The 19,066-nt window shown below is 41.5% G+C and overlaps 1 protein-coding gene across 2 annotated transcripts in view; it reads left to right on the top strand.

The window, feature by feature from the left end:
• The window catches only part of RNF43 (ring finger protein 43), a 52,484-nt gene extending 33,656 nt beyond the window's left edge, over positions 1 to 18,828 (top strand). Inside the window, exons 4-9 of one of the 2 annotated variants that reach the window (XM_014073254.2) lie at positions 843 to 974; positions 3,787 to 3,888; positions 5,526 to 5,681; positions 6,768 to 6,870; positions 10,910 to 12,352; positions 14,553 to 18,828. In XM_014073254.2, coding sequence (XP_013928729.2) covers positions 843 to 974; positions 3,787 to 3,888; positions 5,526 to 5,681; positions 6,768 to 6,870; positions 10,910 to 12,352; positions 14,553 to 14,596 — 1,980 coding nt within the window. In that variant the 3' untranslated portion in view covers positions 14,597 to 18,828. Of the gene's footprint in view, positions 1 to 842; positions 975 to 3,786; positions 3,889 to 5,525; positions 5,682 to 6,767; positions 6,871 to 10,909; positions 13,578 to 14,552 lie in introns of those variants that run through there. The other variant, XM_087717317.1, reaches the window with a different exon arrangement.
• Positions 18,829 to 19,066: the final 238 nt, after the last annotated feature.

Below are 19,066 nucleotides of genomic sequence, written 5' to 3'. Positions count from 1 at the left end.
GCAGCGGCATGGGCAGAATTGCATGCACCATGATACTCCCACACAATGCATAGCTATGTGCTCTGCAGTGACTCCAGCAGGATTTCGGTTGCACTTCAACAGGCTAGTTATCTTTTTTAATGTGATGCATGGCATGGGGCCAGAGTAATTGAGAGACCACCTCTCCCCAGCCGGTTTTGCCTGAGCCACTAAATCTAGTAGAATGGGCATGTTCCTGATCCCCTCAGTGAGGTAATTTCACCTGGTGGATCCCAGGAAGCATGTCTTCTCTGTCATGGTTCCTGCCATATGGAACATCTTTGCCCCTAAATATGAATGACCCCTAACCTGACTAACTCTTCCTTCAGGCATTCGGGCCAGGCTGTTAGTTCTGAAGCTCCAGTGTCGATGTATAGGATGGATATCCTAAGATATTAATGAGGAAATGTTGACCTGGGGTGTGGGTGTGTTTGTTACAACTGTTGATATTTTGCATTTTATGTTTGCTGCCGGGAGTTTCATTGGCTAGATGGGTGGCCTTATAAATTTATTAAACAAACTCAGTGTATCACTAGCTAAATCAGAAAGGAGTACCGTTTGGATTTGAAGGCAGCTTGATGGTCTCACCTGGTCATTAGATTGCCTTCTTATCACTAAACTGACTGCTAAGCAAACAGCTTTCTGGGCAATACCATATGACTCAATGAGATTTTAAGATAGCCTTCTTCCCAGTAGAGATGAGACTTGAATCCAATCTTTGCTGAAACATGCTAAGGAAATGATTTCCAGGTTTCCCCCAAAAGCCAAGTGAGTGTTTTGTAGAATGGTCCAGAGAGCTTGATTCATATTCCATCTGTCCACAGTTGAGGAAGCCTCAAGAGCTGAGTCATCCTGTTGTTCTGATCTGGGGCCACAATGCTGAACTTCTCATGAGAGTGGTGAACAATAACCGTGAAGCCCATGTGAAGATTGAGGTGAAGGAAATGCCAGCTTGGGTAAATAAGTTTTTTCTTCCCCAGATCCTTATTGAAAATCTGAAGTCATTATCACAGTAATATTGATTGCGTACCTATACTTTAACTAGTTTTCTCCATTTTATCATAGACAATTTACAGCAATTAGCCATGGTTTTAACTCTGCTGCATTTTTGTCTCCTCTTTAGCCTAGGACAAGGGTGTTCAACTCAAGGCCCGTGGGCCGCATCTGGCCCGTGGGGTGCTTAGATCTGACCCACAGGACCGCCCTGGAAACCATGAAGGACTGCCCCACGTTGCCTCTGTGCAGCCCTCTTGAGCTCCATTTTTGGCCACGATGGCCTTCTGCAATCGTTTGCCAACAAAAACAGAGCTTGGGGAGGCCATGTGTGGCCCACCCAGGCTCCTTTTTCACTGGCAGAGGGCTACAGGAGGCCATCATGGCCAAAATTGGATCCTGTTGCAACCACAAAACGGAGCCTCGAGTGATGTCAAGCTGGCTACACCCACCCTGGCCATTCTCACCCCTGGCTCCCTGAGGTCAAACACAACCCTGATGCGGCCCTCAATGAAATTGAGTTTGATACCCCTGGCCTAGGACAACATTTCTCAAATTAATTCCCCTTCCAGAGGTGTTTGACTATAACACCAATCCTGCTCCAGCCATCTTAGATGTAAGAAACTGCTGACTGGAGAAAATGTAACTAAAGCATATTTGTGATATTTATGGTGCTGATTTTCATATTTTTCTATTCATCCTTTCTTCATGCCTTGGTTAAATTTAGCTGCTCTAAGGAGGTTTCTGTTCATTTTATTTACCTACTATCTTCCTTTACCTGTACCTTGGTTATTCCCAACTTAAGCTATTTTTTTGTTTTCACCTCAAAGTCCTCAAAAGATGCCACTAATCCTATCATGGTGCAGCTTTGCCTTGTGAAAGAGTTTGATCCATTCTTCCTCCTTTTTTTCCTGTTGCTTTCAGCTATTATTTTGGTTCTTTGGCCAATGGTCCTGGATTTTCCTCAAACCATTTCTTTAATGCCTTTATTCTCTGCTTTGGCTATTTACTTTTGAAGCAAAACAGCAATATAAATGTTTCTTGCTCTTTTTCTTGGAAATGTTAGTTAGTTTTTTTCTTAATCAGTTTATTGTCAAATACGCACATCTCAGTATTTTTTGTAGTATATCATAGAAGTGAGTGTACCTCCTCACATTTTGTAAATATTTAAGGATATCTTGCCAGCAGTTTAGACATTAATGGCTGTGTATTGTGTTATTTTGAGGGAATAGCACATTTACATTGTTATACAAGCTGTATACTCACTACTCTAAATTGTAGCCTAATGTCATTTCATTTATGTTGCCACATGAGATATCCTTAAATATTTACAAAATATGAGGGGTGTACTCACTTCTGTGATATACATGTGGGTAGCCCTCAGCTTATGATCATAATTGAACCCAGAATTTATGTTCCTAAGTGAGAAATATGTCAACTATGAGTTTTGTCCCATTTTACTTCTTTTCTTGTCACATAAGTGAATGACGGTATTTGTTAAATGAGTAACACAGTTGTTAAGTGAATCTGGCTTCCCCATTGAGTTTTTTTGTCAGAATGTTGCAAAAGATGATCCCGCCATGCAACCGTCATAAATATGAACCAGTTGCCAAGCATCCAAACATAAATGGGGAGGCTGCAACGGTCGTGTGACAGATGGTCGTAAGTCACGTTTTCAGTGCTGTTGTAACTTCAAGCAGGCACTGAATGAACTGTTGTAAGTTGAGAACTACCTGTTTTATCATCATACATTTTTTTCAGTCCCAGTTGTGGTGATTTTTTTCTCCTTGCTGCTGCATCAGCAATGAAAGAGCACAAAATGGTTCTTTTGTTTAATTCCTCTTAATTTTTCTTCGCACTTTCAGGTGAGCTAGAGCCCTAAACCTCGATTCCTTCACTTTATGTAATAATTCCACCTTCCCAGTCTGGCTCAATAACTTATTTGTTGCAGACCTGCTGCAATCATCTTTTTTGCCTCATGTCCTGTTCTTTGCATTTGTTGTCTTAGATGTCTTTCATCTTAGACGCCTATCAGTCTAGCTTTCAAGCTTCTTACCCTGGAGAACCACTCAGTCCTATCTTAATAGTCTTTTCTTTGTTAATATGTGAGCTTTTATTGCATTCTTGTTTAGCTATAATAATATCAGATTTTCCCCCCTATAGTAAATCTGTTGATTGGAAGTAGGATTTGCCCTTAATAGCTTTCATTCCTATTTCCTTATTTGTTCCTTTTGTACTCAGATTTCTCCTTCTTTATCCTTTCTCCTCTCCACTTATATCCCTCATATTTTTAGCCTTAATCCCCTTTATCCACTACCTCCTTCCCAGGTAACTTTTCCTGTATCTGGAATTTAAGTATTGTTTTTATGTTGGTTATACATATCCATATTTGATATTTCTACATATTTCTGTTATTTTCTGCCTAATCATCACCATCTGAAACTTAATATTCAAACGTGGAATTTCTAGTTATTCTAGCTTAATCTAACCTTTTCTCCTTTACTTCTTTTTGCATTAAGCAATATTTATGTCTCTTACTTTTCTCCTGCATGTTACCATGATATTGTTTGATTTCCTGCTCAGATAAATTATATGGTTTAATCAAATTGTTGACTAAATTATAGGATAATGTAATATAAACCAGTGAATGCCATGGTTGTATAGAGATTTGAATTGATACTTAATCACCACACTATTCCGATTTGTTTTGGCATAATATGAGGTTGCCTATTGGAATGAATGGCAGACCTCTAATCTCTTGCGTCTTCCCAACAGCCAGATTATGATGTTTGGATACTGCTCACCGTTGTGAGTACCGTACTGGTCATTGTTGTAATCTTCTTCGTTCGCACTCGTTGTCAGCCAAGCAGAAATCAGGTAAGAATTGTTTAGTAGTACTCCATCTGATTGTGACGCGGTGGCTCAATGGCTAAGAAGCTGAGCTTGTCGATCAGAAAGTTGGCAGCCTAGTGCCACGTAACAGAGTGAGCTCCCGTTACTTGTCCCAGCTTCTGCCAACCTAACAGTTCGAAAATGAAAAATATGGACCACCTTTCATGGGAAGGTAACAATGTTCCGTCCACCTTCAGTGTTTAGTCATGGTGATGACCAGTCATGGTGATGACCATGATCACAGAGACATCTTCAGACAGCACTGGCTCTTCAGCTTTGAAACGGAGTTGAGCACCGCCCCCTAGAGTCAGGAACAATTAGCACATATGTTCAAGGGGAACTTTTACCTTTACCTTCCTCCATCTGATATCAAGTGTTCTCAATCCTTCCAGAAAATGTTTCTCTCTCGGATAACATGATTAATATTTTACTTAATATTTCCTGGTGATCCATTAAAATGTATGCAACTTAAGACCCTATGGAATTTGAACTATAGGTTTTGGATGTCAGACACATATTTTACAATGGCACCAAAAATTGGCAAAGCACAAGGACTGGGTATTACGGTATATCACTCCAAACCTATAATAGTACAGGTAGTCCTCAACTTATGATCACAATTGAGCCCCAAATTTATGGTGCCAAGTGATAAATTTGTTAAGTGATTTTTGCCGCATTTTACGAGTTTTCTTGCCACATTCATTAAGTGAACTCCTGCAGGTGTTAAATTAGTAACACAGTTGTTAAGTGAATCTGGTTTGCCCATTGCTTGTCAGAAGGTCACAAAATGGGACCCTTTGACTCTGGGTCGCTGCAACCATCATAAATGTGAGTCAGTTGTCAGACATTCAAATGTAAATCATGTGGGGATGCTGAAATGGTCATAACTGTGAAAAATGGTCATGTCACTTTTTTCATTACCGTTGTAACCTCGAAGAGTCACTCAGTGAACCGTTGTAAGTTGAGGACTAGCTGTACTTTATTTAATATTGTACTTAAACTTGTAAATCATTCCCTTTCTGGAGGCTCTGAGCAGCAGTTCGCTTTATATCAGGCTTTTGGTACAGATGGACACAATTACATTTTGATTTGATATAATAAAGAGATTTTATGGAAGGGTTTTATGGGGATTTTGAAAAAGTAGCTGCTTAGTGAGTTTAGCTGTTTATTTATAAAGTTATATCCCATCCATCTCCCAGCAACTCTGCAACAGTCATTTACTGTACAAGGAAAGCTAGATTCTCTTCCTAGTCTGACTCAGCCGAGCTTCCCAGCAGCAGATCAAAGATCAAAGAGTTGAGTTTTTTGTCTGCATCTTCCCAACCACATCTGCCATACGTTGTGCTGCTACAAGAGTTGTCAGGATCCTCTTGAAATTCTCATAGGTGCGTTGCCATTGCCATAGCAATGGCTTAGCAGCACACTGTAGGAAGATATGGCTCCCTAAAAAAAATCCTGTATTATGCAAGAGAGGTTTGGTTGAACTAGGTTGCCCCAAACCCCTTTAACTTGGTCATCTATTAAAACTGCAAGGAAATGCTGACTGTTGTGGCCCATATCAGCTGTGCAGGAGGCAAGGCCTTGGAAGATTCCCTCCCTCTATTTTCTCATCCTTCCCTCAGACGAATGTGCAGGAAACGACCATGCAAGCAATCAACCGGCTGGCCATACGGAGGTATCAAACCCCCCATCGGTATGCGCCAACGGCGGACACTGCTAGCACCTGCAGTTCTCCTCCCATATGTGCAATCTGCTTGGAAGAATTTTGTGAGGGGCAGGTAAGCATACATTTCTGCCAGGTTTGGGAGTCCCCATGTAGATTCCCAGATCAAATAAGCAGGCCCTTCAGAGTCCACTATGGTGAGTGAGAAGAGGAATGCCAAAGCTTCGTGTTTTTAGAAAAAGGTGAAAACCAAGTCGAGCCAATCTGTGAATGAAGTGATAAAAAACATGGCTCTTTACAGGTGCATTCTATATTCTAGAGCAGGGATGTCAAACTCGATTTCATTGAGGGCCGCATCAGGGTTGTGTTTGACCTTGGGGGCCTCGGGTGGATGTGGTCAGGGTGGGTGTGGCCAGTTCGACATCACTCATGTCAAGGGCACCTGTGATCCCCAACACCGGATCCGACCCCCAGGCCTTGGGTTTGACACCCCTGTTCTAGTGTCCCTTAGTGTGCACTGTGGAGTGCTCTAGTATTGCATCTAATTATTATTATTTTTTTAAAAAAATGTACTCCACCCAGAGTCATGTTTTGTTATATGGATGGTTATATAAATTTGAAAAATAAATCTAAAATGCATTTTAGTGCATTTTTCACGTGATGAAAACAGCATCGCACTCTCAAGTTCTGTCCCATTTTGGGTAGTATGATGATATAATGCATGTAGAAAAAGGGCAGATGTTTGCTCTAAGGGCTGGTTGGAGCACCCTGACCACCCTTTCCTCCCCATTGAGATCAGTCTGGTCCCATCTGTGAACAGGAGAAGGAGCAATGTCCAAAAAAGCCTTTGTAACTAAGAACTAATGCCTATTTTAATTCTTCCCAATCATTCTACTATCTTATTTTAGTCTTTATAAATCATCATTTTGTAATTTTTTTTTTACCCATAGACTAGATTAAAAACACACGAAACCTCAAATGAGTAGTGAGGTTTGAGAGACAGAGACATGTTTTCACAAGACTTTGATTCCTAAACCTCATTACTTGTTTGAAGCTCAGAGATTTAACCACATTCCCACCAGACCTTTCCAGTGAGATATGCCACAAGAAGCAGCAGACTGACCCACCCAAATCAAGAGTGTTCCTTTCTTTGAATCCGGATTGCTGCCTTCCCATCCCATTGCCTTTTCCTACTTTACAGGAACTACGGATCATCACCTGTTCCCACGAGTTCCATCGGCAGTGTGTGGACCCTTGGCTCCAGCAGCACCAAACATGTCCATTGTGCATGTTCAACATTGTTGGTAAGAGTGAGCAGAAACATCTCTGAGATTAGTCGTTAAAATCAGTCATGCTGGATCAGGCCTAAGACTACACAGTGTCTGCCATTGGCAATCAAAGGCCTCTGGGAATTCCACAAACAGACAAAGGGCACAATACTCACAGTAGTTTTCGAGACTCAGGCATCAGAATCCAGACGTATTCTACCAGGGGTGAAATCCACTTACCTTTGCTACCAGTTCGGTAGCAATGTGAGTGCGTGTACGCAGAGCGTCAAAATCAGTGGCCGGAGCCGCTACCGAGCACTCCTGCAAAGGTAAGCGAACAGTGAGTGGGGGGAGATCCTGCTTTCTAGCTAATATAAATCACCATCACAGCTAATTGTCGGAAAAACCAGTTCGCCCAAACCGGTAGCATTTTTTTAACTACTGGTTCGGGTGAACTGGTAGCATTTTTACTACTGGTTCGGATGAACCAGTCCAAACCGGTAGCATTTCACCCCTGTATTCTACCTAAGAGCATAAAAATTCTGAATTTTTTAACAAGAGATCTGTAGCCATTAACAACTCAGCTGTATTTGGTTGAATGAATCTCATCTAATTTCTTGGACTAGAAAGTATAACAGTAACTAAATGGGGCTGCCATTACAGGCATTTGGAGCAATGGTTGGCGCAGAATACAGTAGTCAGGCTGCTGTTGGGAGAAATACCAAATGTGATTTCTGTATTGATAGTCAGGTTTGGATCAGTGGTGGGATCCGGATCCCATTCCTACTGGTACGGTTGGAACGGGCCCGGCGTTGTCCACATGGACCCGCACAGCGGGCACACCAGTAGTGGGTTTCAAATTTTTTTAGAATCTCTTCTGTAGATGTGGCCTGCTTTGTGGGAGTGGCTTGCCGGCCATTTGACTGGGTGGGGGTGGCCAACTTGTAAAATGTGGTGAAACTCACTTAACAACGCTCTTGCTTAGCAACCAAAATGTTGGCTCAGAAACTCTGGCATTTGAAGCACGCAAGTCTTAAAGCTGTCAAGTTACAAGACCCTTGCACCCCTAACCCTTTAGAAAAAAAAACCGAGGGGCGTTCAAACTTGACAGCTTTAAGACTTCTGGATTTCAACTCCCAGAATTCCTCCTCTCGCTCTTCATCTTGATGACGTGCAGACGGGTGGGGGAAGGGAGCTGGAACCCGGTTCTAAACGGCACTATAGATTTGTGGAGCCTCTTCTATAGAAGAGGTTAGAACTGGCAGGAACCCACCCCTGGTGCACACACAGACGTGCAGCACGTGCATGCGTCTTACCGCTTCTGCGAGCCTCTGCGACGCTCTAGCTGCTCAGCGGAGCGTGTGTGCGGAAGCGCCAAAGACTTAAAAGACTGGTAAGGAGCTCAGGTGGGCAGGTGGGCCCTCCGGAGCACTGTACCGGAATGGTATCCGGTGCTCCAGGCAGGCTCCAGTACGCCCATTCAGGGACCTACTGCCTGCAGCCCACTACTGGTTTGGATCCAATTCAAAGTGTTGGACATGACTTAGAAACCCTGCGTGGCTTGGCAGGGGGTTATCCTAGGGACTGTATTATGCAAAATATATATACTCTTAGGACTTCTGAAGAATGTTCTGTTTAAGATGCAGTCTCTGCCTGCAGAAAGCCATACAATAGAAAGTAGGTCTTTTTTTACTTTTATTAGAAGTTTTGAATAGAATAAAAGTCTACGTGTTTGAAAGAAAAAAAAAGAAAAAAATGCAAATATGAAAAAGAGAAAATAAAAGCAGGTTTTCTCTATGGCTGCCCTCAAATTGTAGAATGTATTGTCCCGCTGCTTGACATTCAGGAAAGCAAGAAAACTTTTTTTTTTAAAAAAAAATGGGCCTTCTATACTTAGTTAATGTCTTAACTAAAAGACTGAAAGAGCATCCTTAGTAAATTCCACAAGACACCTTCTTTTTTCCTGCAGCCAAACAAGCTGTATTAAACACTCTGTGTTCCTGAAGAGTTTGTGGAGGCAGTTCCAAAAATATTAGTACCTTTGTATACCATTCCAAAAATCCTGTTTGCCAAGGTAAAGGCAGGATATGACCTCATATCATAGACTATAAACTGTCCCCCTCCCCCCCAAAGTTGCCCTGGATTCTGGACTAATATAATACCGAATAGGTGAATTACTTTAAATTCCTGAGCTTTGTAATTCAGTCATCAGGAAAATGAAACACCCACATTTTGCAATACCCACATTGTTCTACCCATTATGACTGTCCAGCGAGAGACTTCTTGTATGGCAGAGGAAGATGGTATTTCTCAGAAGCATTCAAATTATTTGAAGCCAAAGTATTTTTACAAAACCGTATAAGCTATGGTGTAAACCCGGATGTAAACCCTGTTAAATTATAGAAGTGTTAATCTCTATATGTAAACTTCTCTATAAAACTACTATTGACTGGTATTATATTTAAAAACTGTCAATTATTTCTATGAAGCAGACCCTGTAAATGGGTCGTTATCTAGAATATTTACTTCAATACTGCTTCAATGGCCGTGGTGTATTTATCAGATTTCTCAAACTGCCTACTTTTTTTACGTATTAATCAACATGTAGGCTTTTAATTTTCTGATATAAAGAATTATAGCAATAGCAATAGCAATAGCAGTAGACTTATATACTGCTTCATAGGGCTTTCAGCCCTCTCTAAGCGGTTCACAGAGTCAGCATATTGCCCTCAACAACAATCCGGGTCCTCATTTTACCCACCTCGGAAGGATGGAAGGCTGAGTCAACCCTGAGCCGGTGAGATTTGAACCGCTGAACTGCTGATCTAGCAGTCAGCTGAAGTAGCCTGCAGTGCTGCATTTAACCACCGCGCCACCTCGGCTCAATTCTCTGTCTTATCCTCAAAACCTTGTTTCCTCACCCTCTGCAATTTTTACCTGCACATACTCAGTCTTTCTGAAAGTGGTAAATCCTGAGAAAGGGCTTTTAAATAGATAAGCACTCCATGTAACTTCCTATTACTTTCTTACCAGCTCTCTCTCTGTGGGTCAGAAATAATTCTGGCCTTTAGCTGTACTTGGGCCCTAGACCTTTGACCATTCAGATTTGGGGATAATTCTTGCTTTCTTTGCCTTGATTTCAAACCCATCAGCCACTGAAAAAAGGCCAAAAGAGTTTTCCACTTGCCAATTAAGCATTAAAGCAGTCAAAAGAGGGTGGAAGATTGAGAGGGCAAATTTAGCATCTCTCCATACCAACTGGGAAGTCAGTTTCACATAAGATTCCAATCCCTAGATACAAAACCAGCATCGTAGTAGCACGGCTCTGCAAAAACCTTTCTCTTGTTACACCATCTTGGTTATTTGTTTGGGTTCTGAATCCCTCATAAATGCATAGAGAAGACAGAAAAGGGTCAGGATAAAATCGGGCTGCTCCAGATTTAAAAAAAAAATCTTTTCTAAACCTGTAAAAAAAAAAAAAAAAAAAGGAAACAGCCATCCAGCTTGCACAAAGGAAGCTGAGAAACGAGTGAAAATTGACTGCTCCCCATTTGATGAAGCAGTTTTGTTCTTTGCTGATTTGTCTGCTATGGTTTTATCGGGTATTTATTCAGGCACTGCTGCAGATTAACAGCGTTGTGGCATTTCCTGGTAGGGCTGGGAGAGACCCCCTGACTGAAATTGTGAGAGGCACCGCATATCAGCCCAGAACCATATTAAGATTGATGACCTAATGGTCTGACTCAGTATAAACTTTCGCTTGTTTGCATTGCTATAGTGTGGAGTTCAGGCTGGAGGCTTCAGACACGTTGCGGTCAAACTGCTGCAATAGTTAGTTCACAGAGAAACAGATTGGCTGAAGAGAATCTGGCTGCCCAAGTTGAAGGTGTTGGTCATTACCAGAACACAGAGAGACCCAGCATCATTTTACTTCCAAATGAGACATTGCAAACTCATTTAGATAAAAAGATAGCTGCTAGTCCTAGAGAAGATTTTTTTTTTAAATTACCATACTGCATGATTAGGATCCACAAAGGTTGAAGTCTCTGCTCAAAATTATTTTTTTCTTTTCCAGATCGGATCCCCCCTACTTTACCTAGGCAATCTCGTGAGGACCGGCACAATTCTGGATCTAGACAGAGGCCTCATTTATTCCGGCAACGACCGGAGCGTGCCTTGTACCACATCTCACGAACTGTCCCTCATACGCCCTCCAGGAACTGCTCTTCAGTGGGCTTCCGTGGACACCCTTTCCTCCACTCTCCTGAACTCTCCCAGTTGGATATTGGAACTATGCATTACTTGCCCTATAGGCCAATTGGCTTTGAGCCTTGGTGTGGCCACCAAGCGCCTCCCAGCAGAAGCCTGTTACGTTCTCAGCATCCCCTGGAGCCCCCAGTGTGTGAGCCAGCCCTGCCCTCTCATAGGCTGTGTCTGCTTCAGCACCAGCCCTCTTGCCAAGGTCTCAGGGCTCCCCTTGCAGCCCAGATAAGTCATGCTGTTCCTTTACATCGAGGAATTCGCCACGGGAGGCATCACCACCACCACAGTAGTGGCTCTGGGGAGAGTTACCTTACAGAACCCAGTGGATACCTTCCTGATGGCCCCGGTAGTGACTCCAGTTCAGGTCCTTGCCACGGCAGCTCCAGTGACTCCATGTTGAATTGCACTGACGTCAGTCTTCAGGCTATCCATGGCAGTTGCTCTACTTTTCACAGCTCCCTGAGCAGTGATTACGATCCGTTCACATTCTGTGGCTCAGAGAAGCTGACTACGGAAAGCAAACAAGACTCTTCTTCATCTGGGAAGGACTCACAGCTTCAGTCGGTAGACTCCATGGTAACAAGTAGAGCACAACTAGCCAGTAATCATGTCCACTATCACCACCATCACCACAGGCATCACCATTATGGGCAGAAACCTTCCAGCTGTCCAAGTGGCAGACCAAACCAAGAGTCTAATCCACGCAAGATGAAATATTCCAGGACAAAGGTGGGATCACAAAACATCTCAGTACCAAAAAGGACAGAGAAAATGCAAATGGTAGATCTTTCTAGGCAAGGACACACGGAACTGTATTTGGCAGACGGGTCTGACATTAGCATGACAGCCAGTAGCCAAGCTGGAACTGTTGGACTGTGGGGCACTCAGAAACCCCATGCACAAATCCATCCAGGTAGAAGGAGATGGAAGTGTCCTTTTGAGACGTCACCTGAGGACTCCAGCGCAACCCTGGAATGCAGAATTGCTAGCCATCCTGGTGGTTTTTCTAGAAACCAGGGTCCCCCAGAAATTCAACCTCTTTTAGTAGGAGGTCCCCCTGCACATAATTTTGCAGCATTGCCGGAGATATCAAAATGCCTAACTCCATGTTTTACCATGGAGAACCAGGAAAAGAGGGACATGCTGGGACAATTGGATTGTGAACACACGTTTCCAGAAGAATGTTCAGACTTGGATGCAACAAGAAGCAACACAAGCTCTTACCTCATTAATAGAGTTCCGCAAAATCTTCAGGGTAAGTTTGAACCTTTAGAGTCTCATATATCTTTATTTTCCAGGATCATTTCAGCTCTGTTTTCCATCTGCAGTATGTAGCTGCAAGTACTTTTGAAAACGTAACGTCTGCCTCTAAAATGTATGTCAAGCTTCCTCCATAGAATTCAGGGAATAGAAGTTAGTTTGTTAGTGAGCTTTGATACAATCTTGGTTTTAGAGGATTGTGTTCGATATAATATGGATGGGATGGAAGCTTTTGATCAAAGATGTCAACACCTTCAGCTTATGGGAACTCAAGCATGATGTGTTTTACTCATCTTGCACCTTCTCTCTAGGAATCAGTACTTAAACTTCCTCTCTGATGACAATACTTTCGAGTATTACAAATTGGAAAGCTTATTATTAAAGCATTATTTGATAAAGGAAGCGTACTCTGGTGATATGGATATAGGAGACTCATCTACATTGGTTGAGCATTGGACTAAATGATTTACAAAATAGCTTCCGACTCAATTATGCTATTCTATCTGAAATTTTGCCCCTACTGTGAATTTACTGTTCGTATAAAATTTATCTTGTATCTTTATCTTTTTGTATAAAGTAGCTTGCAATAGAGGTAGTCCTTGACTTACAACTGGTCTAATTACCATTCACAATCACAACTCAGAACTTCCAACTATTGTAAAACATTGCAATGTCCCTCCTCCTCCCTGTCACATGACATCATTTGGGGCGTTTGGCAATCTGTTGGTATTCACGAGCTGATGCCAAGGGCCCTGGAATCATGTGATTGCTATTTGCAATCTCCTCTGCCAGATTCCTCAGAACATCAGTGGGGAAGCCGGGAGGAAACATTGCAAGGGGGGGGGGGTGGATTTGAGCTCCGTCCCCCTCCAGCCAAAAGAATTTGGGCACTGGATGAATGGACTTCAAAGCTGGTGAAAACGCTATTGAATGTCAATGTTCTGAAAAGCTGTGAACGTTGACAGTGTTTTAGCAAACCCCATAGTCTCCATCCCTCCAGAAGGAATGCCAGCATTTTGAGCCTTTCAGAATATTGTTTTCTAGCGCTTTATTGAATACTATTGCCTTTGTCCCCCTGGAGGGAAAAATATTAGTGAACGTCAGCATTTTGAGTCTTTCAGAGCAATGATATTGGCTAGGGTTTTCTTTTTTGCCAGATTTGAGTCCATTCCTTCAGTGTGCTGAGAGATTACCTCATCGGGCTCTGATTAACAACTCCCACAGTTGATTAAATACTGCTGGGATTGCAGTCACTAAGCAAAATGACCACATGGCTTAATGACTCCAATAAAGGAGAATATTTATAGCTCAGGCTTGAAATGCTCTCTCAGCTTGCTTGTTTTCTTGCAACGTTTCATTACCCTAACTATTCACTGGCACTGGTGATGTTACTTAGTTAGGGCAATGAAATGTTTGCAAGAAAACAAGCAAGCTCAGAGAGCACCATGGACCCCTGCTTAATGACTGCCTCACTCAATGACCGAGATTCTGGGCCCAAGTGTGGTCACAAGGGGAGGATTACCTGTTTGTTATAAATATGTAACGAAGAAAACATATATCCAGTATGCAATATAAATTTAAATATCAACATTTGGTAGGTCTAAGTGTCTGTCAAAAGCAATGACAAGAGTGCTATAATTTGTGGGTGGTTTCATGGTAATTAGAGATATTCAGAAACAAGGAATTTGTCAAAGCAGTTTAAATGCTGGGTATAATTTACTGCTGTCTCAAAAATGGGTGGATAGATTTCAAACTGAATTACTTGGGATGGCCCTAAAGCTTGGAAAATGTGAGAAACAAACTTTATTGCTCTTCAGAATCCAACTTAACCTCTGATCATGGTGACAGCTTTACAATTGGAAAGAAAAGGAATAACCTTAACATTCCCAGGTTTCAAAAAGTTTATGACTTTGAATTGTGCCTGAAAACGGATTGAAATATGCCATAAATGCTTTCTCTTTGTTTAATTTCCTATCTATGAAATGAGAACAGTCTTGGCATTACTGTAAGGCCATGTCTTCAGTGTCCATTTTATCTGTTTTGCAACTTCTTTGTAAGAACAAATGTACCGTAATGAAGATGTAATCTCACTTAAAGGTTTTGTTTAAGTCTCAGTATCAGTTTAGGTTGCAGTTGATCAATATAAAAAAGATCCATTTTCTCAATTTAGTTGCTTGGTTTTTTTTTAATTACAGGATCTACAGAAGATATCCCCAATGTGTATGAACATTCAGTTTGATGTGAGGTGAACTTTACTCTGTCAGACAGCCTAAGAGAAGAGACCAGAAACTCAGTGAGAATGGGCTTTCTTACAAACTCTTCATGCCTCTTTTGTTGGCGTTGCAGTACTTAAAATCTTACTAAATTTTCTGTCCAGACAATTCAACCCACAAGTGGTCACCTGCCTGTCAGAACTATAAGCTGCCAATGTCACATGCATTGTTTTGGGAAGCTGCCATCTTGAAGACTTTTTCATTTGTTGCAATGGAGGATCCTTACTGTTCATATTGTTCCTTAAAGAGAGTGGAGTGAAATCATTCAAAATTTCTAGGGGAAGGGGGGGGAGAACCACCATAAAGTTCACTTACATTTGCTTTTTAACTGCAAAATAGAATGCAGGAACAACCCTACACTTTCATACCATTCCAAGAGCATATATGATATGCAGGTTGAAATTAGACAGAGAAATCATTCCATTTCTTTTCCTGCTAATTTTTTTTCTTCCGATGTGCCTAAGAGTCTTGGTTCAAGATGAATGTAGTTTGCAAGATCCAAACACTCTTCCCCTCCTCAGCAAAGGGGGTATTGGAGGTCACTCTGGTTCTGTCTCTTAGGAATGTTGTTACTGCTCAATTTGCCAAGAAGTCTGGAAAGTGCATATCTCCTTCTCTTCCAAATACTGTGTGCTACATCAGATAATAGCATGGGGCAGCTCCAGATCTGCTTCATGTGAATTACAGCTATTGGCTGCACTAACTGAAATGCCTGATCCTTGAGGAGCAAAAAGACCTAATAGCACTAATTGATGGTTATTTTATTTCTGACCATTTAGAAAACTGAATTGAAATGTGGCAGAGAGAAATATTTCAGGATGCCATAAGCCCATGAGGGCAAACCTATGGCCCGCATGCCTGAAGTGGCATGCAGAACCATGCTGCCCGGCATGCGTGGCCTCGCCCATTGCTCTTCCTGGCTTCTGGCGTGCATGCACACGTGACAATCAGCTGAGCTTCTTGCGCACAACAGTGTTGTTTTCTGGCCTGCGTGTGCACGTCAGCTAGCTGATCGTCACACACACATGCACACCAGAAACTAGAAGAGGAGTGGCCGAGTGTGCATATATGCACTGGAAACTGAAGTTTCGGTTTCCGGCAAGCGCATGTGCACTGGGCCACTCCTCTTCCGGTTCACTTCCTGAGTGTGCGCACACTCCCTTTTCAGCACTCGGTGCCAAAAAGGTTTGCCATCCCTGTCATAAGCTAACAAAATCTGTTAACTACAGTACAAATTCCAGTTCTCTGTACATCTTTCAGCCCTAGATTGGTAACTTATATGGAGGGGAGAGTGTTTTCAGAGGCTGGATTTGGACCAAGAATCTCTGTGCCTAGCTTCTTAAAATTGTCAAAAAATAAACTACCCCCCCTCCAAAGCTCCAAAAGAGATGCCCAGTATTTCTGAGTGTCTTTGCCATGATAGGGTGTCTTTGTCATTTCAGTTTTTCTGTGTAGCCCTAGTCAAAGATTTAAACCCGTTCATCCTCACATCCAGCACTCTTGCTACTTTACAACATATCCCACAATATTATTTTCTCTTCCTCCTCCTCAGTATCCAGTTGTGAATAGATAACAATTCCAATCTGAAGGCAGTCATGCTGCACTTTACATGTGGAAGACAAAGAGCTGAAGTTTGTGGAATATTTTCAGTTATCTTTTCCCCCACTTTGCTCAGAGTGAATACAGGCAAGCAGTTTAGTAATTGGTACACCTAAGACACCTCATCCTGAGGCATCATTGAATAGTAATGCTGTGATAAGTTACTTATTGGTAAATGTAACCTGTAGTCAAACATCAAGCCTTGGGATATTAATACGGTACTGTTGTGAATGTGGCAAATTAGAGATGGACATTTTTCTGATTTAAAATACTGACATTTTAGGTGCATCCAGACACTGATTTAAATCTGACTGAGAATAATCAGCTTGCTTACCAAATAAATAGTCCTGGATTCTCTGGGGAGAAACTGTATCAATTGAATTGGCATAAAGAGTGATATAAATCTTTACTTTAGATATATTCAGAATCTCACTGAATATACAAGACTATAAAATCCTGAAGCATTGCAAAGACAGTCACCTATTGGGTAAGATTTTGAATGGGACATAAAATGAAAATGATTTATGATTAAAATGATTCCTTTGTAAAAAAAAAAAAAAAACGCCAAAAGTTAAACAGATTACAGGCTTTTTATGAAGTGAGCAAGGAAACCAAGAGTTGTATAGTTATTACTATCACTTTCCTCATTGGCCAGAGATGTATCTTTAAAATGTTTTTAGGATTAATGGAAATGCAAAATATATACTTGGAATTTATTATTTTTATTCATTTCATATTTGCTAAAATAACGTAAGGAAAGTGTTGATCAGGCTATATGTGATATTCATGAACTGGAGGTAGAAAGAGGGAGAAGAGAGAGCATGTTTGGCATGCAAAAAGTAGCAAATTCAAATCATAGCATTTCCAGGATGAGCTGGCTAAGGTCCCTGATCTATAGTGCTTTCCAAGATTTAATTCGGAATTGCTGAGCTACCTGAGCTTGATAGTATGATAATGCGTCTGGGAATTCTGGTCATTATATTCCTACACCAGGGGTGTCAAACTCAAGGCTTAGATCTAGCTTGAGGAGCTGTCCTGGAAACAGTGGATTGACCTGCAGTGCCTTTGCCAGTGAAAGCGGACCTCGGGAGGGCCACGTTAGCACTCGGGCCGCCACAGGCGCCCCTGACATGAGTGACATTGAGCTTCTCCCTCCTGCTCCCCCCCTCCCCCGAGGTCAAACACAACCCTGATGCGGCCCTCAGTGAAAATGAGTTTGATACCCCTAGGTTGAGGAACTATTATAGGTGATATTGATGAGACAGATCAGTAATTAATGCAGGTTTTTAAAAACCCTGAAAATTCATAGAAATTGCTGATGGTTGGTTTGTACATCCTTTGATGAGTAGTCATCCAAAAATTGGATGTGAACTTAGGAACGGATTCATGGATAACAAAGGTTCATGGCATGTAGGTGTTAGAAAGCTGTAAATGCAAGAAAACAACATATTTTAAGCGAAGTAGGGAGTTCAGTCCTCAAATGTATTAAAAAACACCACGGGTAAGAAAGCATTGTATCATAGGATAAAGACTTACGTTGCTTTGGAAGAGATTTATGTTCCTCTTGGGTACAGAACAGGAACAGAGTGACCAGATCTTTTCATCAAGGGGTGGCCCAAGTCACAGGTTGTGTGTTCTATGGAGCTACCACTGCCTTATTGGTAAGGTTCAGTGGGATGTTTTCCATCATATTGCACAACAGGAAGAGCACCCCACATTCACAGTGATTCTTTTTCCTCAGCCCCCCCCCAACCCCAAATCCAAGAAAATTACACAGAAAAAAAAAACCATTATCTCATTCTCACTGACTTTAAGACATGGACCCAACCCCTCTCTCACACTTCAAAGTTACATATTTGGGGGAAAGTACTAGTCTTTTCAGGTCAATACACAATTTCTTGTATGCTGGGAGTACCTCAAATGGAGCAATTTAGTGGCAACTATAAGAGAGACTAGAAAAACTGGAAATTAACCTTGCTGTATTTTTAGACTTAAGCACTGGAAAATGTTTCAGGAGCAAAAATAGCACTCGTTTAGATGTTCCGAAACCTGTCAGAAAACATCTGAGGACTAGGCACCAGTTTGGCTGTAGTTCTGTTTCAGTTGGAGTCAAAGCACAAGCCATAGAAAGGATGAAAAAACTTACTCCACAGGGAAACAGTGAGTCAGTGAGAACACGTTGAGTCGTTCTTTTCCTTTCAGCACCTTCTCCTTCAAATTTCTTCAGCTGCAGTTGTTCTGCTCCTTCCTCCTGGCAACCTCAGACCCTTTGAAATGTGAATAAGGAATTTATTTTTATACTTTGTAATTAATTTTTTGAATCTACTTTTCAGGCACTTGGGTACTTTTATAAACCAAAAGGGAAAAATTATGTTTATGTACATACATATGCAAAACCAAATATTTATGTCTAAGAGAGAGAGAGAGAGATTGTTTGAATATGGGGACATGCTCAAATCTATTTATTTTGCTAATATATTTATCCACGTGTAAAGCTGTTCATGTGGCTGTTATTTTTTTTTTCTGTATAAAATCATGGGTGCCTATGTTCAAGAGATGCCTCTTCCTGTTTATTTGTCAGAAATAATTTTTTTTAAAATATCTATATGTGAAACTTGTAATGTACATGAGAAATAACACTGGAAGGAAATTTAAGTATGGTTTGGATGGGTGTCCTTTAGTACTTCCTAGATTGTACAGGAACAGTCCTAGCCTATGCTTGTTTCTTGAAAAGCAAATTTGTGACAGTAGGAGACTACAGCAAAACAGCATAATCCATGAGGTTGCCCCATTCCTATCATCAGAGTATATATGAAATAAGTTTCCGGTACATTGTA

Source organism: Thamnophis sirtalis, unplaced genomic scaffold, assembly GCF_051295495.1.
Source record: "Thamnophis sirtalis isolate CommonGarterSnake01/CBP01778 unplaced genomic scaffold, rThaSir2_p1.2 scaffold_6, whole genome shotgun sequence".
NCBI classification, from domain to species: domain Eukaryota; kingdom Metazoa; phylum Chordata; class Lepidosauria; order Squamata; family Natricidae; genus Thamnophis; species Thamnophis sirtalis.
This window is presented reverse-complemented; position numbering and strand designations above follow the sequence as displayed.